The sequence below is a fragment of the Rattus norvegicus genome, chromosome 2, assembly GCF_036323735.1.
Source record: "Rattus norvegicus strain BN/NHsdMcwi chromosome 2, GRCr8, whole genome shotgun sequence".
Lineage (NCBI taxonomy): Eukaryota > Metazoa > Chordata > Mammalia > Rodentia > Muridae > Rattus > Rattus norvegicus.
The window spans coordinates 110,180,346-110,206,339 of NC_086020.1; the positions used below are offsets into that span (position 1 = coordinate 110,180,346).

The 25,994-nt window shown below is 35.4% G+C and overlaps 1 protein-coding gene across 23 annotated transcripts in view; it reads right to left on the reverse strand.

The window, feature by feature from the left end:
* Positions 1 to 4,641: 4,641 nt before the first annotated feature.
* The window catches only part of Nlgn1 (neuroligin 1), a 925,330-nt gene continuing 903,977 nt past the window's right edge, over positions 4,642 to 25,994 (reverse strand). For 18 of the 23 annotated variants that reach the window (XM_063281164.1, XM_039101572.2, XM_039101573.2 and 15 more), the window contains 3 exons: positions 12,636 to 12,848; positions 8,575 to 9,364; positions 4,642 to 7,363 (listed from right to left, as the gene is read on the reverse strand). In XM_063281164.1, the coding sequence (XP_063137234.1) occupies positions 6,541 to 7,363; positions 8,575 to 9,364; positions 12,636 to 12,848 (1,826 nt within the window). In that variant the 3' untranslated portion in view covers positions 4,642 to 6,540. The remainder of the gene's footprint in view (positions 7,364 to 8,574; positions 9,365 to 12,635; positions 12,849 to 25,994) is intronic. The other 5 variants (XM_063281160.1, XM_063281165.1, XM_017590590.3 and 2 more) reach the window with 2 other exon arrangements.

Consider the following 25,994-nt stretch of genomic DNA (forward strand, 5'->3'; position numbering starts at 1 on the left):
GTTTTTTTCAGGACAGAAATGGTTTAGCCTGAAAATCATCAAGGCAGCTCTCCAGAACTAGGGCAGAAGGAAGCACTTAAAATAACACCATTTCACTGGAATATGCTGTTTCTACATGAAAATTTATGGAATGTATTTAGAAATTTATGAATCTCAGAAAAAATCATTCAGTTAAGTATAAGAAAATATAAAAATGTAGATTAAAATATAATCATATCAAATACATCAAACCCTGTAACCATCACTTTTGTTTAAAAAGTGACACTCTTAGATGTGTATTAGATAGCCCTAGAAACCTCCAGACAAGGTCAGTATTTTTAGATGACAATTTGGAAATATTGAAAGTTAAACCTCACCTTAGTGGGATTCTGTGATTTCTACCTTGAGTTTTTACCCTTGTCTTGGTTCATACAGATGAAACACAATTGTCTCATGAATCTCCACTTCCAAAATCCAATCTGAGTAGATAATAAAAAATTACAAATATTTTATATCCTCATTTTTGCTTGGTTCTCAAAACATTTGAGGACATGTATCAAGGATTGAGCTTACTTGGTGCTGGAGAGATGGCTCAGTGCTTACAAGCACTGTCTGCTCTTCCAGAGGACCTGGGTTCAAATCCCAGTACACAAGTGGGATACTCATAATTGTTTGTATCTCTAGTTCCAGTGAATCGGACGCCCACACACTGATACGCATTCAGGCAGGCACATTAAATAAAAGATTATTTGGAAAAATCATTACTTTAAAATTTGAAGACTGTTCCTTCTTCTTACTTTCTGGTCTTTCTTGGAAATCTTTGCTTTTACTTGTCTATTTTCCTATCAGGCAAACTCCAAGTACTCAAACTCTACTATTCAATCTGTTTCTCTGAACTCACCAAGTACTAAATAGACCATAAACATCCTTGTTTCCAAGAAGTTAAAATGTTTCTTGCATCTGTGAATAATAGGATGATGTTGCAAAGGTACATTTTTGAAAGCGTGTGCCAAACAAAGACAAAATTTCCTGTTTTTTTAAAACAGCCAATAACTTAGAATCCATGGACTTATTTATTCATAACTACAAATACATTTTTAATGAGAGATGTGGGTGTTCAAACAAGGTCAAGTGGTGTCAACCTGATGAAATAGCACATTCCCATTGATTTGCTGACCAGTGTGACCTCAGGGAAGGAAAGATAAAAAAACAAAACAAAACAAAACAAACCACTAATTTTTTTTAATTATACCACATAACAACCATAAGTTCTGGAAATGCCGTTTAGAGAAGATCTCTTTGTTTGAAATTCAGCGGCTGATTTTTTTGTACTTGGAAACTTACAACTTTCCTTAAATCATCAATAGTTATCAATAGCTATCAATTTAAATTAGAAAACAAGAGGTTTGGCTTGCTGTTTTGCAGAGGACTAAGTCCTGCTTCATTGGTACATATTTAGAGGATAGGCATCTGAAAGGTATGTATGCTATGTATATTATAAGACACATTATATACAGAGTATGAATACCATATATGATACAATTGATAACTAGATAAAAATTATGTTATGTTTCAAATGTGTGTTCATTCATAGTAATTACCTCCTTCTATTATAATTGTGCTTAGTTGAAATGTTTTTGAGAGACAAGGTATTACCATGTAATACTAGCTGGCCATGTAGACTTGAGTTGGCCTTGTACTCATGGACATATGCCTACCTTTGCATGCCAACTACTGGGATGAAAGGTATGCACCACCACCTCTGATTCTGGAAAAAGATTAAAGTCTCTTAGAATTGTAAGGTTTCCATTTTAAGCACCATTAAAATCAGATGCCAAAATAATTAACATTTATTCAAAAAAAGACCTCATACTTTTCTGGGGGATCTTTGAACTTCTTTGAAAAATCAAATTCAGGGTTGGGGATTTAGCTCAGTGGTAGAGCGCTTGCCTAGCAAGCGCAAGGCCCTGGGTTCGGTCCCCAGCTCCGGAAAAAAAAAAATCAAATTCAACCCAGGACTTCCCAATAAACCTCCATTATTGACAATTAATACCTTAGCCACTCTATTTAATCTTCTAAATGACATTATTGGCAGCTATAAATTTCAAATCAAAATGATGCTTTCTAAACAAAATACCAAAAAGAGAAAGCAGTTAAGAACTGCAGATGGATTTTCCAGTCTGTGTTTTCTGTAGCGCTAAACAAATTGAATTGATTTTTGGCCTAAGTGAAAATGCAACTAACTGCTAGAATAAACCCAATTCATAATTTATATGAATGAATCAAGTTAGCCCAATCTATCACATGAGTAGTGAGCTTAGAATTTTGATGAAAATCTGAAGTTTGTGTTGTTGGCATGTCAGGTAATGGAGAAGTAGAAGGCTATTGGAGACATTCCATTACTATATTGACTAAAAGACTATGACAACTGCTCCAACAGTAAGCTTGGCAAGATAATTATCTTAATAATAACAAATCTCACTAGGAAGTCCCCATTAATTAGATTTATTTTGAAGCAAGGATAACAAAATTATCAAATATTCACTCACATTAAAGAGTGATAGTGTATAACAACTAATTACTTGAAATAAAAGGCCAGAAGCTTGAACCAATCACTAAGAAGTAAACAAAATTACAAGAGGACTGCCATGGTTTTTGACAGCTTCCTAGGGATTCCATTCATTATTTGTTCCTGTGAAAATACTTCAAGGAGACCTGCCAAAGAAAAGACTGCATTGTTTCTGAAACTCTGATGCCTATAAAGCTAAGAACACCTGCACCACTCTCTGTTTCCTGGAGGTTCATATGCATTTACATCAACTGTACCAGAAGGTGAAACCACTGGTGTTATAAGTACAGATATAAAAATTGAGATCTGGCATTACACTTCTGTAACAGAGGTACTGCTGTGCACTGTGGACTTTGGCTATTTAATATCACATGTGTTTGGGAATTTTTCTTAATGTTTACATTGTATGCCTTTAATATGTACCTGAAGGTGTGCATTAAAGTATGTTCCAGATCAACTCTTAAACTTAAAATGAATGAAATAATTTCTGCTTTGAGCTAAAAATTTTCTCCAAATGGGAAACTTGGGTAATTCAAAAATTATAGTTTATATTACACAAAAGTTAGTGATCAAATTTATTATTTTGTCTTTTTTTCCTTTTTTATATTTTCAGATCTGAGAATCGAACCCTGGTGCTTCATCACATTTATTAAACATCTATAGTAAATTAGATTTGATCCATATTCAACATTTCAATAGCATTTAAAAGCATTAAATCTGTCATTTCAATATTCCCAAGTTCATGTCGAAGTCATCATAAATCTTTGATAAATGTTGGCAGAATATGTAAAATTAAAACAGCAAAAATTTATTTTAGCTTGACTCAGTATGAATTCTAAGAATCTTATCTTTGTTGCTGTTTAATTTCAATCAAGATATTCTTTACTAATAAATACTGCTACAATATTTATTAACTTTAGTATTACCCTTTTCCCCTAACAGGATATTATCTTCTAGATAAACACAATCCAAACACATTTGATAAAATCAAATCAAAATGCCAAATTTTTGCTTTCATTTGAAAATTATATTTCAGTTTATAAACAGTTGTTAGTTCTGATTGTGCAAGACATGATTTCATGTTTAGGAAGGCAGAGTCCTTAAAGCAAACTAGACTAGCTCCTCACATTGACTCAAACACTTTTGCCATAACCCCAAGAGGGCAGCCCTAAAATCTGACTGCTTTGTCTTCCTTCTCTTTCAGAAAACAATCAGGTTAAACATTATTTTCTTAAATATTTCCCTAAATTAATATGAAGGAGGAATTGTACTGTCAAAAAGTAGATGTTAGAAAGGCATAGCAAGTTTTCATGCTTAGATAGAAACAGAGCAACCACTATAACCTAATAGAATGATTTTTCCAAGTGAAGTAATTGGTGAGTATGAAAGCATTCACTCACAGTGAATTTTGTTGTCACCTTTATTTCTTGTCTTGTCTTCTTAATATAGTAAAAGACAGTTTGACATTAAACAGTGTTTCAGAGGCTACATAGTTCTCTATGTTCATTGTCAGTTGTAGCACACTCTCTAAGGTATGAGCATCTCACTTATCAATGGCAAAGTAGACTACTCTGGATTTTGAAGACTTTGCTTATGTATGTAAAAATGCAGAGAATTGTATTTTTAAATGGTGCAATACTTAAATTTATTGATGTTTAGTACTTTGGAGTAGAAGGTAAAATCAAATAAATTTCTTGAAGTAGTTTTCTTTTTATCTTTTAATACTAACTCAGCATCTTTTTTAGCACTTTTCAATTCTCTTGAAGAATTTTTTTAATATATGTTAGGCTAACCACTCCTATATTTTGAACAGATATTTTGATGAAATAATGTCCCTTCTTTTCTACATTTCCAATAGAGGTTTCCCCTGGTGAGCAACATCAGAACTTTTGTTTTTAAGTGAAAACAGTGATCGCCATGTTTGTAAGAAGTCTTGGGGAAGGAGTACTTAAAATTACATAGGTACCATTTTCTATGAGTTCCTGGTTCTAAGTTAGTACTAAAGTTCCAGGAGTCTCCATGCTCAGTTTTATTCTCTGAAGTTGCCTATATGCCTTCCAAAACCCAACTCTTCTAGAAAAATGACTCCAAGACAATCTTGTTTCTTTTATTTTAAATTTCTTTCTTTTCATTTCATTTCTTTGTTGTAAAAGCAAAATAAAAGACAAAACAGCAATAAACATTTTTAGCTCTTTAATGAGCAAAGATCAGGTCTCTTAGCATTTGACTAATTGCCATTATCCATATTATCTTTATTTCACCCAAGGACCACAGATGTGGTCAAGATACACAACGTCCTTCCCACCAAGTAGTATACAAGTGTTTTCTTTTGTATAATAAGCTTTCAATTCTTGAAAAAGGGTAGCTGGAAAGAAAGGTTTCAGTTACTGCAGTTAGTCAGAGAAAGTCCTTTGCGTTATCTTACAAACTATCAAAATTGCTAGTCATCTGAAAAAAGGTAAAAAAAAATCACATAACTTTAGTCTAATAGAAATATAGTACAGATAAGAGAGAAATCATTGATCAGGATGTGCTCTTTAAGTCCATCTCATTGATTTTTTAATATAAATGTACATCTGATTACATATACAAACATTTGGAAAGGTCTGTGATATACTGATGTTACTGGTAAACAACAGGGGATTCAGAGATTCCTGTGGTCTTTGAGAATTCATTTGAAACTGCACATATGTGAAAGACAAACCCTCCAGCTGTTGACTCTCCCAGGTTCTGCACCTAAGTTGTTCCTCTACTGAGATCTCATGAGTAAATTCAAGTGACCCTCAGCGAGAAAGAAGCAATGTGAAGAGGGACTGAGCTTTCTGTTGAATTCTTAGTAGTAAACATTTTGTCATGCTACATGAGTAAATCAATCGACTGAGAACTGTAATCAGAGTGGTACTATTGGGGCGTCCTTACACCTTGTAAGACTGTTACCGAAAGGAACAAACTTCAGAGTAACAAACCCACAGAAATTTATAACTCCGCAGCTAACACATGTCCAATTAGAGTTGTAGTTCTATAAACTACGTAGAAGGGAATGAAGAGAATATTAAACTCATAGAAATTTTTTTCTGGGATTCATATCAGCGAGTATTCACCACTATACCTCTAGTTTCTCCCAAGACTTTAATAACTATTCCCTCTATGATCGAAACTACTGCAAATTATTTTATTGTAATTACTTTTGCCCCTTATAAGATCTTCTTTAGTTTCTGCCAATTGATGGAGGAAGCTCCTATTAAAAACTCCAATGGGATGAGAAGAATTTTAATTACGGCTTAATCAGCAGCACAGCCACCAAGCATATAAATTATCATGCACATCGTGCTAAAAATATCCAGTCTCCTTGATCCCCACGACTTAGTACTGACAGCACTTATGTGATAATGTTGTACCTGCCAGTCTTTAAACTTCTGTGTTTTACTGGCAATTTTCAGCATGAGCTTCTGCTGTGCCATTAACAGCATAGGTGTTCTGTGTACTTAAGTAAATATGGTCTACACAATTAAAGGGCTCCAAATGAAAACTGACGAAATTATCTGACATTCCATTGGTGTGTCCCTTGTGCATATTCATAGTAGATTTTATTTTTGTTTTCGTTTGTTGTTGTTGTTGTTGTTGTTGTTGTTGTTGTTGTTGTTTTTTAAAGTATTGAGACACAGTACTTTCCTGTTTGGCGATCCACATGCCTAACTCCATTATGTAACTTAAATCTTCAACAAATTAATTCTTGAAAGTGAATGAAAAAGTATCATTCAGAACCATTGCTTCTAGCAATTGGAATTTGCTTTTTTTAAAGTTGATTTGTGTGTATATCTATATACAATTCATTTTTTTCAAAACCCCCAAAGTTCTTGATATGTATATTCACACAATATTCCTCCTTATTTAAATAGTGAGAGTCTTCCAAGTTGAAAGCCAAGGAATCTTCCAATAATCTTTTACTGCACTCCATCAGAAAAAAAAATCAGTTTGTCTCTCTCATCTGGCTATACCCTGGTTGTTGAATGTGAATGGGGGTGAGGGTGGGGGTGGGGCAGTGTATTATTCTGTCCTCCAGTAAATGTGTTGAATGTATGTAAGGGCTGAATCCCTGGTATAGTGTTGGGAATCATTGTGATGGTGTTAGGTGTCATTAAAGGAACATCATCCGGTGACCTCCTCATAGCAAGAGTATAATCTGGGGGGCAGGCGGTCCGAAGAACCACCTCATGTGGATGGATGGACTCACACTCGTGATCCAAGTCAGTGTGCTTCATTTGGAGAGACATAATTTCCTCTTCTGGAGCATGGGTTAGGTCGTTGGTCGTGGTGCGCTGAGGGCTGCACCTCCGGTGGACATCATGTCTCCTCTTGTCTTTCTTGTAGTATAGGGCTGCAAAAGCCAAGATGTTCAGAAACAGCAGAGAGGCTCCCACTGCGATTGTGACACTTAGCTCTGTGGAGTAGTCCCTTTGATCTACCGAGAAGGGACTTGGTTGTTGTTTGGGATCATCCTGCTTGGCAGTGGGAAAGGCTGATGTGACTGGAGTGGAATTTTTCCTTGTAGGTCTGAGAGTGATGTCTGTTGATGGCACTTTAGTTGTTGTCGAGGTATACTGAGAAATGTCATTGAGATTATGCAGATGAGGTACCAGCTCCAACCAGAGATTTACCTTATTGGCTCTGTAATGTTCTTTAACTCTCGGTTTTAATCCAATATGGAGATAAAGTTGGTCTTTCTGGGAATATCTGGTCCATGCTACTTCTTCAAAGCGGTTGGGTTTGGTATGAATGAATTTTGTGTCTTGAGGAACTGGTTGATTTGGGTCACTAGGAAAAAGAGTAGAAAAACAAGAAAGAATCGATGAGGACACATTATATTTTATGCATTCTTTTTCTTAGTCAAAATACTGTGCTTAATGCCTAATCAAAGAGTTGACGAAGGAAAACATTAAATTATGTTTTAACATTAACTTGACCCTACTTAGAAATTTAAGTTAAACAAAATCATCTCAGTAATAATATGAATCTGGTTAGTTTCACTTTCTTGTTCCCTGTTCATTTAGAGAAGAACTAGCATTTACTCAAAGTGCTTTTAATTATTTTAGGTCCAGAAAAATGGCTCAGCAGTGGATGTGTTTGCTGGACAAGCCTGCCAGTATGAGTTCAATCTCTAGAATCAATATCAGTGCAAAAGGAAAGCATCAACTCTACCAAAGTTGTCCTCAAACTTCTGCAAGTACACATAGTTCATATTCCCATCAATGCATCATAAGTGCATAAGTGTGCACACATGCACACCTACACATACACACACACACACACACACAAACAACAACAACATACACAAATACACTGATCATAGTGAAAAAAAGTTTAAAAATTTAATATTTGCTTCATAAATTTGACTGATCTCAGTGGCAGTGCAAGAGAAATGGCGTCAAAATATAAATTCATGACTTGGGATCAGCACCTGAAAAGGTACATCATCACAGTGCTTACGTACCCTACATAGAAGTGTTTGTATGAAGCTTCTGGAACCCCGGGTCCCTTCTGTGTACAGTAAGATACATGGATTCCAAGAAGAATGTTAAAATGCATATAGTATTATGAACTAGAAAGCTTTAGGACACAAAGTTTGTCATTGAGAACAATGATGCTATGGCCTATGCACCTCAGAAGCCAAAATAATATTGTCATGGATCAGTGCAATAGGAATACTAGTCCATCTTAATAAACTTGGACAAGGTAGAACTAGTAATGTAATAACTGTCTAAAACAGAAAATACAGAATGAATGTTTACTATAAGAGGTTAATATGCTACTGTGTTTTGATCTATTACTTTGGACTAGAAACGTAGCATAGTGATGGAGTATGTGTCCAAGAATGTTCAGCGCACTTGTTTCAATCCCCAGTATCACAAAACAAATAACAAACAATAATACATTCAACTATTTAAGAATATGTATATGCTATTCAAGAATACTTAAAGAAGTATTTTTATTACAATTAGGACATAGTACTTCCCTTAGGTACATACCCGGTTTTAGCAAAATTCGTCCAGTATGTCATTACTACAGCACTCAACATCACATCATTCTTGGAGAAATTGCAAGGAAATAACTCTGTAGGGCCAATCATGGGGATTCCCAATACATAGGGAACCTCATCCCCATGAGCTGCATCAGCCCAAGCTGGAACTTGGTCTGTTTGGCAATGATGATAAAAGGCATAGAAGTATGTAGGTGAGCCAAAGTTCGAGTGAAGGTCTGCTGTAGCCACAGCGGGTGCTACCCACTGATGGTCTGTAAACAAAGCCAACAATGTCTTCCTTCTAGTTTCAGGATTATGGCGATCAGCCCAGTCAGTATACATGAATTTAATGGTTTCTCTCAAAACATCTTTGCCTTCAGGATATCCATATAAATTATCAACAAAATTAGAGACAGCAAAGTCAAAATCACTGGCTGATACACCATCATCACTATCTACTATGTTTTCCACAAACTTCAACCCTTCCCCTTGGTTAACTCCTAACATGATATCATAATTGAGGAACTCTCCTTGTTCCATCAGTATCTGAGGGTCATCTGGTATTACATCACCATCGATCACAGGTCCAAAGGCTATGTGGTATCGGGCTGGTTGAACATCTTGATCAACAAGTTCTTTGTAAGGCTTCTTCTGCAGGCATTCTACTAACTCTACTGTATCTGACACATTGCAGCCAACTTTTGTGGCTAGAATTCTAGCGTATTTTGCAGGCTGGAAACTAACAGCCCAGCTGGAAAGGGCTGTTCCACTCTGAGCTATTGCTCGTTGAAAAAGTCCTATGGGAAAATCAACAGAGAGTTTCAGATGATCGTTGAAGAGTGTTATTGTCCCAAATTAACATCCAATATTTTAGACATGTATATAAAATCCCAAGTACAATTGAAGAAATAGATACATACTGTCTAAGAGAAGGTACATAAAGTCATCCCCAGGGTATAAAATACCAGAGAAATCTGTGAAGATCTTATAATTTAAGTGTAATTTGACTTGACTTGAAATTCTAAGTTTTGTGGTCTCAAAGATGCAGTAAAGAGAAAAAGTAAAGTTAGAAAGCATACGTATTTGAAGGTCTCAAATATTTATTTAATGTGCATTATACTTGAAAATTAACATTATCAGAATGGAATTGATTCTCTCCTTTGCCTCTCAACAGATTCTGTATTGTCTATTTCCAATATTTCTTCAATTTGGCCAAATATCTGTCTTCAGTATAAATGAATGTGTAATGTTTGCTTTAACCTAATTTTATTTGAAAATATGCTTGTTTGAGCCTCATACAGATACCAGGACTGGGACTTGTCAATACCCTGGGGATGGCCTTGACATCACACAAAACAGAATATAACTTAAGACATACTGCTTTCAGATTTCTATACCAAATATTATATGATGAATACTCTGAAGAAGACATAACCAAAGAAGTGTCTTCATTAAGTTAGAGGGAAAGCATCATCAGGAAGACTGTGCAGGATGTAATTAAATCTTTTCTACTGTTGAATGTGTGCTGCTGTATTTTATGATAAAACACGACACATATATGGGCCAGTGCCCTTGACTTGACTCATTTAAGGGCTATTAATTATAACTCCATATATATGTTCAGTTTGATAACAGATGCATGCTGTTCAAGTTTACAAATACAGTTGAATCACTAGAGTACTTTCTTATAGCAGTGTTTTTAAAATATAGGTTATTAATATTATTTAAGAATTTGTTTTTAGTATCCACTTCCAGATTTGGGTAAGTGCTTCTTCATTTTAAAAACATGTTCAATCATTTATATATTTTAAGGGCAAAGTAGTGCTTTACACAAATGTTCAGAAATCATGTATGAATTGGTTCCAGAGTTCTCTCTAAAATGCATATGTATTTATGTGTATTAATTATATTTTCTAGATAAGTATAGAAACACTCAAAGGTCAAACAATGTTGATATTTTCTGTTGTTTTCTGAATAGACTTGGCTTTGGTAAGACAAAGTTCACCAAAGAAATCTATAGCCATTTTGGCAATGTAACATGTAGAAACTCTTGATATTTGAGCATAAGAATATTTTGCTAATTAAAATATTTATGACTAAAATAAACTTGGTCATTTAAAAATAATATTCACTCCTATCTCAAGCACTTAGTGACATTAAATATACCCAAAATAGATGATACTTCCTGTTAAATATCACCTGAAGCATGGTGACTGAATGATCCTAGGAAGTCATTTTTTCCCTCATTAGTGAGGGGGCTTTAAGTTTATGCAAGAGGTGTTGACTCTGGGAAGCTGCAATCCTGAACAACATGGAGCTGTTCATTGGGTTTCTAGTCTTTAAAATCCAGGTCTGTCTTGGGGGAGACTGAGAATTTCACAAAATTGTCTATGCCCTTCCTGGTAGCACCAGGCACCTCTTGAGAGATGATTCAAACTAGATCAAACTCAAACACATGTCTCCAGTCATTCATATATATATTTCCTTAGAGTGTGTAACAGAATGTGACACTCTCGGCTGTTTGCTGAACCATTTGCCACTACTTACTTACTGTCTTCTCAAGTGTGAACATGTGACAAACTGATTGCTTCCTTTATTCAGTACTCTTACACTTCTGGCTGGTGCTGGCATTGGGTCTATGCTTGTTCAAATGACTCCAAGAGGTCTGTAGAGTTTACCAAAGCTAACTTAACTTATCTTATACTAAGACTGGGAGAATCTCATCTGCTTAATTAAGGAACTTAATCACTTCAAAGTAGGCAATTTTATTGCAGACCAACATGTCTACTTAATTTAAAATGTTTCATTTCTGTCATGTTATTCAAAATAAGAATATTTCTACCATTAAGTGAGATGCTACATAAGCCATACCAATAAGTTGCATCTATATAAAATGTAATGTGCTGAAAAACGATTGAATGTTCTCTTGGAATGCCAAACATATTTTTGATAACTAAAAATGTGTTAAGAGCACAGAGTATCCACTATTATAGAGGACAGAGCTCAGTTCCCTGCACCCTTGACAAAATGACTTTCAAACACCAGTATCTCTTATTTCCAGAGCCTATGCTGATGCTAACTTCTTCATACAGTGGCATTCACATAAATAAGCCACCACTTCACTCATATACTTATAAATCCAAACTACAAAAATAAATATTTTATTTCTGGAAACTTAGATTCTCTATGAATTCCATTTAACAGTGAATAACTTGTGTTCCTCACACATACAATGACAATTAGGAGGCAGAAAATCACAGATGATCTCTGTTGATGAATATTTTGTTTTCTTCTTTATTACATATAAATAATAGAAAATATTCACTCTGAAGTTCTTCAAATAGCTCTCTAGTTAATAATGGAACTGCAATCCTGTTGGTAATGTAATTGTAATGAGTGACTGAATGTCTGGACACAAAGATGACAGCACTTAAGGCAAAGTACTTAAAGCCAGAAAATGGGAAAAAGGAAAAAATATTTTGTGTAGTAAAGCAGGCTAGTGCTCCATTACTGCTTTGCCAAGCTTTAGGAGAAAACAAAGCAAACCAAAACAAACCAAAGCAAAACAACAAACTCGAGCTAAAAATAGAAAACCACAAAATCAAACATATTTTTCTGTGTAATCAAAGGCTCTGCCAGTGACCTCAACGCTTTGACAATTTTGGATCACGCATGCAAACTACTGAAAATCTTCAAGTGTCTATGTTCCTACATTTACACAACTTAATTTTGCCTACAGAATAAGCAGAAAGGACAGAGTGTTGAAAGTCTTTGTCTGATTTTTCCTTCAAATCAAACCTTTGAAAATGAAAAAAAAAAATGACTACAACGTTCAGCATTCTGAAGTGAATTTGAAAAAGCATCTTACCCAGCTCCAGGGAAAACAGAGAAAAGAGTCTGACAGAAACTTACACATGCACAGAAAGGCTAAAGAAACAGCTCTAAACAGTTATCAAGCCCAACCTAACACTCAGTTGGAACAAAGAAGAAGATACAGAGCATCACGTAGTACTGATGGTGGTGGCATGCAGACACCAAAATTGTCAAAATTTGCAACCTGCATAATACCTTTGGTTGAATTGCTCCAACGGTTACCTTCAGAATAATGGGATAAAGTCAGCAGATTGACACATGAACCCCCAGCGCCTGATCCAAACACGGTGATTCGCAAGGGGTCACCACCAAAGAACCCAATGTTCTCGCTGGTCCATCTGAGGGCCTGGATGAGGTCAAGGAGCCCGTAGTTTCCTTTGGCAGCCTGATCCCCTGTGCTCAAGAAGCCTGGAAGAAGAAGATAGGATAATTGTTAAAGTTAATATGAATTAATCATACATTACATTTAAGGTTGTACGAGGCTTGTCCTGCTCTTCATGACAACCAAGGGCTTTAGTGAAAGTTATTTCCATTCGGTTAAAACCAGTAATCTCAGAAAGTATAGCGATGACTGAAACCGGAAAGAAGATGTTTATCTTCCCTAAATGTTTGCCATTTAAACAGAAAACAAGTCATATAGATGAACAAAGGGAATGATAATGTCTGAAAGAACCCAAAACACCTATTCCAAGAGGCTGCATTCCTTGGTGGTGACAGGAGAGCATACAGAGAAACTTATAAGAGTGTATATTTTATACACAATGATACATTTGCATTCAAGTTGCTTATGGTCTAACTTGGTCGAATTCCTCTGTGGAACATTGTGTGCAATGAATGTAGACCTGGAGTAATGGTTCAATCTTTGTGTGGGAAGAGTTTTAGCAGTTTCATGAAATTCTAATGCAATTCCTAGTAGTGTGTGTACCTACCCATGCTTAATATGATTAATCACAGTTAAGGAATGACTGTGATACTGGTGATATGAAAACATGTTTTAGAAAACTTTGGCCAATATACAAAAAGAAGGGCTTTGGCAAAGTTTAGACTCTGATCATTGTTAAAATGCACACAATTCTGTAAGACATCAGAACCAGTATGTAGGGCAGACAGTGTATTTTGAAATAGATATAATTGAAGTAGAAGAAAAATTTAAGGACCTTAACTGACATCATGTCAAAGGTTACTAGAATAGGCTATGCTTGAATTAAGTGTGGTGGACACAGCTATAATCTCAGAACTCATAGTGTCAAGGCCAGTTTAATCTACGAAAGAAATTCCTGGAATGCTAGGAATTCCCATAGCAATAAGATCTACTCAGTTTTGTTGTTTTGTTTTGTTTTGTTTTTTTATTTTGAATCTCTAGAAAGTTTAAAGGGAATAGTCAAGGAACTATTTTAGAACTGTTAAGGCATATTTTCCTTCTTTGGCTAGTATGGGAGGTTTTATAATGTGTTTATTATACATTATAAGACAGAAAGTAGAAAATACTTCATAAATGATATATCTTCTAACCTATTCATATACTTACAAGTTATCACTGAAGCTGGAAACTATGGAACATATTTATGGTTTTGTTATATTTAAATTAATTAGCAATACTCAAAGACTCTCAGCACGTTTTTGGAAAAGAATTGCTTTCCTCCATCTTTATTAACTTGGGTATTTCTTATTTACATTTCGATTGTTATTCTCTTTCCCAGTTTCTGGGCCAACATCCCCCAACCCCTCCCCCTCCCCTTGTATCTGGGTGTTCCCCTCCCGTCCCTCCCCCCATTACCGCCCTCTCCGCAACAATCACATTCACTGGGGGTTCAGCCTTGGCAGGACCAAGGGCTTTATGGAAAAGAAATTTAAACTCCAGTTTTCTAAGTTAATGCAAGCAAAAAAGACTCAATCTGATGAGTCAATATGTTAATCAAAACACTTGATTTGTTTATGCTTTAAAAGCAGCTAGGAATTCAGTTTTATTCATGAGAAACAAACTGTGAGATCACTACTTACCAAGGAGTAAATAAATATGTCATCAAAATTAAAATATGGATCAAAAAACCTTTAAAAATTATATTGTATATATGTGTTAAGGCCAGCACATAGGTGGCATAGGATGGATGTGGAAGTAAGGGTAACTTTTGGGGGTATTGGTACTTCTTGAGCTGTTGACAGAGGATGTCCTGTGTATCTGCTGTCATGCCCCATATGCTCAAAAGCATAGCCCATGAGATTGAAGCTGATTTTCCTGGCTCCACCATCCAGCCCTCTGTTTTGCCTCTCTTGTAATCCTGGCATTACAAATGCACATCACTGAACCTGATATTTTATATGAATTCATGGCATCATCCCACACCCCTTGCACAAGCTTGCTCAGTTTATTCGCTGTGCAATCCTCAGGCCCAACAAGAAATTCTTCCCTGTCATTATAAAAAGGAAAAGGTGAAGTCAAACACATCTGAATGCCTTTGAAATGAAAGTTGGTTAAGCCTTTTAATACAATAATTTAAAAATTTAAGATATACTAGTATAATCTCAAGTTGGGTGTAATTTAAGTGTGGGAGGTTTCTGCTGATCAGTTTGTACATAGGAAAACAAGGCAAGATAGTCATCAATGTGAAACCAGGGCAGAATATACAAAGAGCTATTGTGAAAACATACAAGCTCTAGTTCTATGTGTCTGCAAGCGTGCATGCAGGGGCATGTGTGCATGCCTGTGGCATGTGCATTATTTTTCACATATTACCTTCGAAATATAATCAATGAGTTTCAGGTAAACTTTTAACAGACATACTTTTGAACAAATATCTTTCTGGTCATACCCAATAGTCTTTATTAATATCATAGAATAATTTGAGAAAATTTCTCACAGGCATTTTCATAGAAAAATTCAAATTCTCAATTAGAGAATAGTATGTATAGAGAAAAAGTCCTTACATTGAACTCTTCTAACTACATTTTCTTTCTGTGAGCTTTGACGTATGATAAAGTCATTAACTTAAATTTTTGAAAAATTTGTTAATCTATTAGTATAGACTGGACTGACAGCATGAAATTTGAAAACAATATCATCAAAAAATTTCCAGGATTAGCTAGTAAGTTCTGGAAGGATAAAGAAATCATATGTGTATGCATATGGGCATGCACAACACTGTACGTTTGTGAGTAACAGAATGAATGAAAGAATAAGATTGTGGTTGTCTAAGGAGTTTATTACCTATAATTTTATATTACAATTCTACTCAAGTAGAAAAATGAATTTTGCATAAACTTTTAGCCACTCTTACAAAACAAGGATTTCTATTGATTACCTTATGAATCAATATTGAAAAGCTCCAGTTACATTCAAATGAGTCTCAGTGTCCACACAGAGTTGATTTAAAAATAGCATTACTATTCAATGTGTATCATGTAATGAAAAAACTGGCTTCACTTTAAGTAAATAGTGTCCCATCTCGACTCTGCTTTTAGTGATCATGTTTACCACATTGTTGATGGGTCAGTTCCCTATTGTTTTTACCATATAACACTGCAAAAGCATATTATATCTCTGAGTTGTCACTTCTTATTTTTTACACACAGTTAAATTGTTGAAACTAAATCACATGTAAAGTTTTACTAAACTCTAATGATGAAGGAGCCAGATGTAATGTAAAAGTCTAGCTCTATTCTCAAAATGTCCAGGATTACTCAAAACCTCCATTGTTACTCAGTTCTGTTTCATGTACTCTATAGTATATTTGAGGTCATCTCTCTAATTGTTTATCACTTACCCATTATTTCAGCTACATATTCTTATCTATACATTATTTATCTACCTATCATCTACCCATTGTATCATCTACCAACTACATAAAATTTATATACTCATTGACTGTGTATATAACTATAATTTACTTATCATCGACCTATCATCGACCTACTTAGCCATCAACTATTTACTTATTGTTTGTGATTTATCTATGACTATAGATCAACTGATTGATATATTTTCCTTTCATCCAATGATTTTTCTTTCATCTTCCATTTCATCATGGTCATCATCTTTCATATCTATTAATCTGTTGACTGATTTATTTTATGATCACTTTAATATTTAATCTTTTAAAACCAAATAGTGTCAATGTATATTTGACAGTTGCACTTCATGCTTTGTACTAGAAAAAAATTATGTTCCCTGCCATTATCAACTGCAACTAACCAATCGCTTGTGTCTATTTGGACTCAGTCGAATGGCACATGATTGTATGCGTTCTTTAATTTCTGTTTCAATCTTCAAACACAACCCTAAGATTCATCCAAGAGCACAAAATAAGTAAAGTTAAAGCAACTGCTGCCTTGAACAAGACATGGTTTGCTCATTACCTAGTGAAAAGCCTTGGTAGCATTTTGTTTATTTGTTTGGTTTTGATTTTGTTTTGTTTTGTATCCTGTTATCCATTGACACATTCATTTAAGTTTTTATTTGGTTTGGTTTAGTTTTGTTTGAGTTCCTTTGGTTGGTTTTGCATTACTTGAATTGATACATTCCTACCACAGGCTAATTCAGACAACCTTGGCTAGCACTGCACATTGAACTATGAGAACCTTCAGGGGACTCCAGCTTGCAGCATTCAGAAAGCACTACTTACTTCTTGATGAGATTTTCTTATGGTGTCACTAAATAAGTCTTAATCAATCATCACACGCCTTATCTGCCCTTTTCTAGTCTTCATTGTCAAGTTCAAGAACATGTGACTAATGTATGTCCTCACACAATGACATATTACTGTTTTGTGAGATAGAACAGGAAGGACAAAAACCAAAACCAAAACAAACACAGATGCCACCAAAAAGGGAGAGATGGAGAAAGCTAGGAATTCTGCACTTTAGAGGTATTTTCTCATTTCAGACATGGAAGCTATATTTGAATATCAGCGTTTGATTTCCTAGAAATATTAAATATAATGAAATCATTATGTATATACAGGTAGCAAAATTGGAGTATTTTGTAGTATTTATCATTTTATTTGTTTATATAAAGAAGTCCATGTTGTGTTCTTCTGATTGAGGAATACTTCATAATGGAGATACGAGAAATGATAAATATAGTGTTTATGTGTGTGCGCTGGAGAGATTTACTGGACAGCCATGTAGACAGGCGATTCCTCAAGATAGTGAGACATTCTTGTAGGAACATAGACCAGAAGAATAACTCATTGATGATTTTTAAAAATAAAAAAATTAAAAAGTTACAATTATTGGATTGAAATCCCAGGTCCTCGTAGCAATTTGAATTTCCAGTCAGACCCAATCACTTCTTTCTCTGCACTGTCTCTGGATTCTACATCAATAATCACATGACTGACTTTTGGGACCTTTTTGATGAGAGACAGTTTTCTTGATCCTTCTACTGAATTTTAAAAACATCACAGTAAAATAGCTATATTAGCAGGCTTAGTTTTGCAAAAGATCCCATATGCACACACACATACATTCACTCACTCACACACACACACACACACACACACACACACACACACACACACACACACACAAACACATACAAACATTCACACACATGCAAACAAAATATATTAATACATGATAACATAATTTACTTCCATTTTGCTTAATAAAGTTCCCAAATTTTTAGTTTACTTGGAAATATGCTGCTTTATACTTTGTCAAGGTGGGCATATGTAAATATTCCCCAGAATCTCTTGTGTTTAAATACTTGGTTGCTTGATTGTGGTGCTGTGTTGAAAGTTGTGGAACTTTTCAGAAGTATAACCTTGTTGGATGAAATGAATGGCAGCAGGTTTGGAGGTTTCACAGCATTCTTGAACTTTTAGTCTGCCTTCAACTTCCCTACTGCTGATACATTTGGCCAGCAATCTTATGGTCCAGTTATCATTTCTTCTACATTATTATAAGCTTTAATCTCAAAATGTAAGTGAAACTAAGCTTATTCAGTTCCTTAATTTTTTTGTAAAAGAAATGAATATAGACATGTAAGAACAAATGGGGAAAATGGGATCAAAACTCCCCAAAATGAGGAGTTTTTAGCATGCAATGTTCAAAAAACTGAATGTACCCAGCAAATAACAATCTGTATTCTTACATTATACTACCATATAAAAAAAGAATGTGAATGTAAAATGTAAGACTACTGAACTCTTGGAATAAGCCAAAAGAAGAAACATTTAGAACACTGGATTTGGCACTAGAAAGAGGATTCAAGGTTCAAGAACACTTACTCACTGCTCTTGTAAAGAACTGAGTTTGGTAATAAGCACCCACATGGTGGCTAACAACTGCTACTAAGCCGCTTCTTGGGGATCTGACATCCTCTGCTAACCTTTATTCAAACATGGATACATTTGGTTCACATATAGGTGTGCAGGCAAAACACTGGTGCACAAAAATATAAATATTTAAATCAGAAATGCAGGGTAATTTCAACATTTCTCTGTTATGTCAAAGTGCAAGGCACAAAATAGAATAGAGGTTCACAAATGGATTCAATTAATCCTTTGGACAATATCTTTCATTCTGGACCCTTCTCCTTCCCAGCCCCTAGAAACTGCCCTGTGTCTGCCTCTCTAAAGGCCAAGTTTATACTGCACATAAGTGACCCCCGGAAGCACTTGCCTTTCTGTTAGTTGGCTCATACCATTTCGTACAGTATCTTCCAGGCTCACCTATGTTGTTATAAGTAACATTCCTTACGCTTTTTAAGGATAGAATAGTATTCTATTGTGAATATATATTGTATTTCCTTTATTGATTTACCCATTAGTGGATACTTCAGTTGAAATGTAAATTAAAATGATGTACCTGTCAGAATGGCCAGTATTGTAAAGACAAAAAATAAAAGTACAGATGAGCATTCAGGAGAAAAAAAACAAAAAAAAAATGGATTCAAAACAGACTTAAAATTCTGTACACCAAGAGAAAACAATTGTAAAAAATATTATTCCTAAGGTATTAATATCCATCTTAGATAATAAAATTCTATTACTAAAAAAGGAAATAAAAACTATCAGATATTGTAATTTACCAACAAAAGATAGGCAAAGTCCACCTGCTTCCCTAGCTTCATTCAGGTGCTGTGATAACACAGTCACCAAAATCAACATCAGGGGAAAAAGTTTATTTCTATTTCCAATTCAGGTCATAGACCATCGTTGTGGGAAGTAACGGGAGGAATTTCCAACAGCTGGTCACCTTATATCCACAATCAAGAATAGAAAGAAATGAATGCAGTTGTGGTTATTTCTCTCCTGCTATGCCTAGCTGTGTTTCTCCTCTTAAATTATTCACAACTGTCTGCCCAAATAGTGTCATAAAGTGTTGCTGACTCTTGTTCCAACCATTGACTTAATAAAGATAATAGTAAATAATAATAAATAATAAAGATAATAAAGATAATCTGTCCCAGATTTGCCCTAAGCCAACTGATAAAATTCCCCATTGAGATATGCTTCCCGTGTGATTCTAGATTATGCCAAGTTGACAAAACTAACCATTGCACATACTTCCAAATAAGTTACAAAATCTAACATGTTATCATCGTTAATCATTAAATAAAGGAAAGACCACAGTGGGATGCATATATATATATATATATATATATATATGTATATATATATATACACACACACACACACACACACACACACACACACACACACATATATATATATATATATATATATATATATATATATATATGTACTGACTATGCTAAAAAGTACAGAAAATATTTTCTTTGGGCAAGGATGTCAGTAATTTGAAGTCATTGTATTAGTGAAAATAGATGATTCATTATAGGAAAGAGGATAGATATGCCTCAAAATTTTATAAAACAAATACTACATGATTAACAATGTCTCCTCTGGTCATATGATACAAAATAGAATCCCAACGATAGGGAAAGCCATTACTATCACAGAATTTACACAATAATCAATGGCTAATAGTGCCCACAATGATTTCATAATTACAAATAGATGTAGAAAATGTGGACAATACAAATCAATATAGCAAAACATTGTGCTGCCTTAAGAACACCCTTATAAAAGAAGGGGATGGGGAATGGGATAGAGGGCCTATGTCCGGGAAACCAGGACAGGGGATAACATTTGAAATGTAAATAAAAAATATCCAATTTAAAAAAAGAAAGAGAGAAATCTTGGGTATTCTGAGCTTTTGGATACCCACTTATCAGTTAGTACATACTGTGTGTGTTCTTTTGTGACTGGATTACCACACTCAGGATATTTTCTAGCTCCATCCATTTGCCTAAGAATTTCATGTAGTCATTGTTTTTAATAGCTGAGTAGCACTCCATTGTGTAGATGTACCACATTTTCTGTATCCATTCCTCTGTTGAAGGGCATCTGGGTTCTTTCCATTTTCTGGCTATTATAAATAAGGCTGCTATGAACACAGTGGATCATGTGTCCTTATTATACGTTGGAGCATCTTTTAGGTATATGCCCAGGAGTGGTATAGCTGGACCTTCAGGTAGTACTATGTCCAATTTTCTGAGGAACCACCAGACAGATTTCCAGAGTGGTTGTACTAGCTAGCTTGCAATCCCACCAATAATGACGGAGTGTTTGTAACAACTCACAGGCCATATGAATCTCAAGACAAAGGAAAACCAAAATGTGGGTGCTTCAGTCCTTCTTAGAAGCAGGAATAAAATACTCATGGGAGGAAACACAGGGACAAAGACTGGAACAGGGACTGAAGGAAAGGTCATCCAGAGACTGCCCCACCTTGGGATCCATCTGATATGCAGCTACCAAACCCAGTCACTACTGCTGATGCCAAGAAGTGCTTGCTGACAGGAGCCTGATATGGATGTCTCCTGAGAGGCTCTGCCAGAGCCTTATAGATACAGATGAGGATGTTTGCAGATAACCATCAGACTGAGCATGAGGAACCCAAAGGAGGAGTTAGAGAAAGGATTGAAGGAGCTGATGGGGTTTGCAACCCCATAAAAAGAACAACAATATCAATCAACCAGACCCCCAGAACTCCCTGAACTAAACCAGTAACCAAAGAGTACACATGGAGGAACCCATGGCTCTAGTTGCATATGTAGCAGAAAATGGCATTGACTAGCATCAATAGGAGGAAGGCCTTACTCTTGTGAAGGCTCATTTCCAAGGGAAATGCCAGGGTGTTGAGGTAGGAGTGGGTGGGTAGGACTGGGAGCATCTTCGTAGAAACAAGGGGAGAGAAGCAAGATGGCAGATGGGGGTAAAGAGGATAACATTTGAAATGTAAATGCATAAAGTATCCAATAAAAAATAAGAGAAATCCTGTCCTGTAACACTGATGGACTTCAAAAGTATTATTTTTAATGGTGAAAACCATAGAAAGTAGGAAGGAATTGACAAATGTCTAAGTGAAGAGAGGGAATTTAGTGTCAAATGGGTATAGAATTTCATGGGCATAAGATAAACTGGAAAAATTTAAATCATAATCATCTCAACGTTATGTGAACAAACATACCTTGAAGGGGTTATCATGATGGATTTTGATGCCTTTGAGACATAATAAAAATGACAGATCTTTGTAGAGAAGTACACACCCAGATGACACACAGAACACCATTTAGCTGCCCACCATGTATTAGTACCCACCATAGTCTAGGTAGACCATGTATACATAGTTTCCTGGCTGTTGCATTCTCTTGTAAGTTATTTAATTTTTTCTAAGACTATAACAAATGGCAGAGTCACAGGACTGTAATTTCTGAGTCTTTGTTCTTGAAAAAACATCTTGTATGAAAATTGAGCTGAATAGCACTAACATTACTAGGCCTTGGATTTCCAATGGAAACATCTTTTACAAGTGACAATAAATGCATAGTTTTAATTTTAAATTACATAATATTCCATGCCCTAAAACCACAATAACATATTCTTATGAGATGGTAATCATTTGCTGAAATCAGGCAATAGTTTGAATGTAACCTTAAAATAAAGAATCCATAAATGTTGGAATCAACATGTGGATTTTAACTGACAGCATCTGTTTATGACTCTGAGTAGTGTTGTAAGTCAATTGATGTCAGTAAAATAATGTTTTCCCTTGTAACAGTTCTGTTACTGGCTCTGTAAAAAAATGTCCTTCATTTCTTCCCCACACCATGGTTTCTATGCTGTTCAGTAAATACAGAAAAATTATCGTCCCATTGTTAGTGACAGGCACAGATTCAGAGATATACTTAGGCACAAGTGACAGACACAGACACAAGACACAGGCAACAGTATACATCAGACATACACAAGAGAAAGATTACAGACAGTCCAATAACTACAGACTCCAGGCAGATGGGAGCCACAGAGTAATTGAGTTCAATCTTCACCAAACTAAAATAGCTGAAGTTTCTGTCTTCATTCTGACTTATTTTGGTACTTTTTAAATTTAATATTTTTAGGACATTGAAACTTCCAGATTATACTATTATTATGTAACAAAATGGGGCTGATGTCATTGCAAATCCTCTTGGCTTATTGCTATATTCATAGACGAATACATCTCTTAGCCCTCATATGGGAAACTTCTATTTGCAATAGGTAGAAATAAACAAAAAATTACAATTGATCAAAGTTTAGACAAGAATAGATGCAGCCCTCAAAGGAACTATCCATACCACATACTATCTCTCAAGGATTTATAGATAATTGCAGAAGAGGAGGAAGAAAATGCTATAAGGGTCAGAAGTGATAGATGACTAGAAGAAAATATCTTCTGGATACAACAGGGAAGATGTATATATGAACTCACAGAGTTTGTAAGAGCAAGCACAAACCTGTGCATGTCCAAATAATGTGAACAAAGGGAGAGGGGAGTTGAAGATACACCTCATGAGCTATGGGCAATTGTTTGAGCTGAGTGAGATCGAGGCAGTTTCCTCTAACAGTATAGACCATGGTAAATTGAGCGCCCAAATTGAAGAACACACATTCAAGAATATTTGACAGGACAAATTAACTCATGAGGAGAATTTGAGAATACAAAGTTGGGTGGCTAGAGATACGGAAAGAGAGTTGTGCCTGAAAGAGTTGGGGATTGGAGGTTAATATAATCCAAAATGTTTGAAACCCTTAAAAAAATCTAATAGCCATTTTCTTAAGTTAAATATTTTTCATACAGATATGAGGACAAAATTGATCCCTGAAGTCACACAGGTTTTCAAATGATTTCCTTGCTCCTTGACACATTGAGAATGATTTCATGTAGCCCAGACTTTTCTTGCTTCCACAGCTGTTGTCGTCTACATCGCACTTATTGGAGTAAAGAGCATTTGTTCTCCTCCACCCATTTTAAGTGGTTGATTGAATATGACTGCGACATCTACAGATTTCCCTTCCCACTCCTTCCCTCCCCTACCTCTACTTCTTTCACACCCAGTATGTGTTACAGTTGTTGAACTTGAACCGTTTGTTGGTCTTCATTGTTTCATTGAACTGGTATTTCTGAAGATGTTTCTGAGTACAGCTATGTTTCTTATTTAGAGTTGAACAGAAATTTCTTTGCAATCATATTCTGTTTATAATTTTTGTCAAAATCCAATATAAATAAGATGGTGTTGCCTTAATAGTTCTTGATGCGCCCATTGACTATTTGGTTATGGTGGTAACTTTTCATGTGCCGCAAGTTCACCATTGTAATTTTTTCCTATATGGGAAATATGAATGAGTTAGGAGTTTCTAAAGTTTCTCTTTTCAGGACCTGGACATACTCATATTTGTAGCAGTCGATGGTTTTTATCTGAAACGAGTACTGACTATATATTTCATTTTGTTTGAAGCTGGAGTTGACCGCATGGTTGCTTCTTGGTTTCCTGTATGCATTTACTCAGCTGTTCGTTCATTCATTCATACCACGATGGATTCGTGGATTCATTTTTCATTTGGGTTTATTATAACTGTTCTTTAAATAGACTCTTCTGTGGGTATAAAAACATGGAAGTGAGAGTCCGCCAGCCTTGGCAATGGGAACTTTGGTGAACCCTTTGCTTTAGCAGAATATTCATGAAATCTTCTCTACAGAATACCTGGACTCTTTGACTGGATCATGTGGTTACTTCAAGACATTGTCAGGAGAATTTCAGACAGGTACCTTCTTCTCAACATTGTTAATACTTGGTTTAAGGTTGACTTAGAGTTGTTTTTTATTATTTTTATTTTCACCTCACCAACAGAGTGAGTTGACTTCTAAGTACTTTTGAGTATAGGAAAATATAGTCATATGCATTATGTCAGTGATTTAGACATACACGTTTTTCATGCCTGGCTTACCTATAAATTTAACAGGACTGTTCTGTATTTATATTTAAAAGGGAACCTGCCATCCTCCTTGATACTCTCAGACATATCTACAGCTATACTTAAATATACCAAAGACAAACTGTCTGAAATTCATACGTTTATTTTCATCTAATACAATTGTGGTAAAATTATGCTGTATTTCTCCTTGGCTCATACATTTGTCATTACTTTTCATTTTTGGATTGGACTTGGTCTTCAGGCTGGTTTTTGCTCCTATTTCTGATAGTTATAGACCCTCTCAGAGATGGAGTTTCACTGGAGGAAGTGGTTGATTGGGAACAGGACTGAAGCTTATAGCCTGGATATATTTACTTCCTGTCTGTTATCTACTTCTTGACTAGAGTTACAATATGACCTGCTGCCTCAAGGTCCTGTTATCATAAGTTTCCTGCTTTATAATCCTATAAGTTGTGAGCCCAAACAAACTCTTCTTCTCTTAAGTAGCTTCTTTTCAGGAACTTAGTCTCAGAAAATACCCAGATATCTAGAACAATTGTCCATCTTAATGGCCATATTAGACTCAAAGGTGAGAGACAAAAATGGTGTACATATTCCACAACAAACATCACAAACCAACATGGAAACAGGAAAATCCCTTCAGCTCCTTCAATCCTTTCTCTAATCCTATAAGAACGACAATACCAACCAACCAGAGCTTCCAGGGACTAAACCACCATTCAAAGAGTACACATGGACAGACCCATGGCTCCAGCTGCATATATAGCAGAGGATGGTCTTCTTGGGCACAGAAGGGAGGATAAGTCCTTGGTCTTGCCAAGGCTGGAACCCCCAGTGTAGGGGAATGTCAGGGCGGGTAGGCAGGAAGGGGTGGGTTGTTGGGTGGGGGAAAGGGGATAGCCTTTGAAATGTAAATTTAAAAATCCAATAAAAAATAACCAAAAATAAAAAACCCCAGGAAAATCAATGTCAGATTACAAAAGCAATGCAAACAAAATCATCCAAGTCTTCAACAATCTGGTTACTGACAAGAGTGTGCTAATTTAACTTTCTTATTTTCTAAATTTTGAATTACAAAGTTATTTTTTTAAAGAAAAAAAGATTGTCAAATAGTTTCTGTTAGTAGTTCCTACAAGATAAGTGTGTAAACCGTGTAACAAGGCCATATGTTCTGCATTCCAGTGCAGACATGAAGACACCAGAACAGGATTCTAACCTATCCTGAGGCCATCACTATATATCCAGTGTCAGTAACTCCAGTCATCAGCTT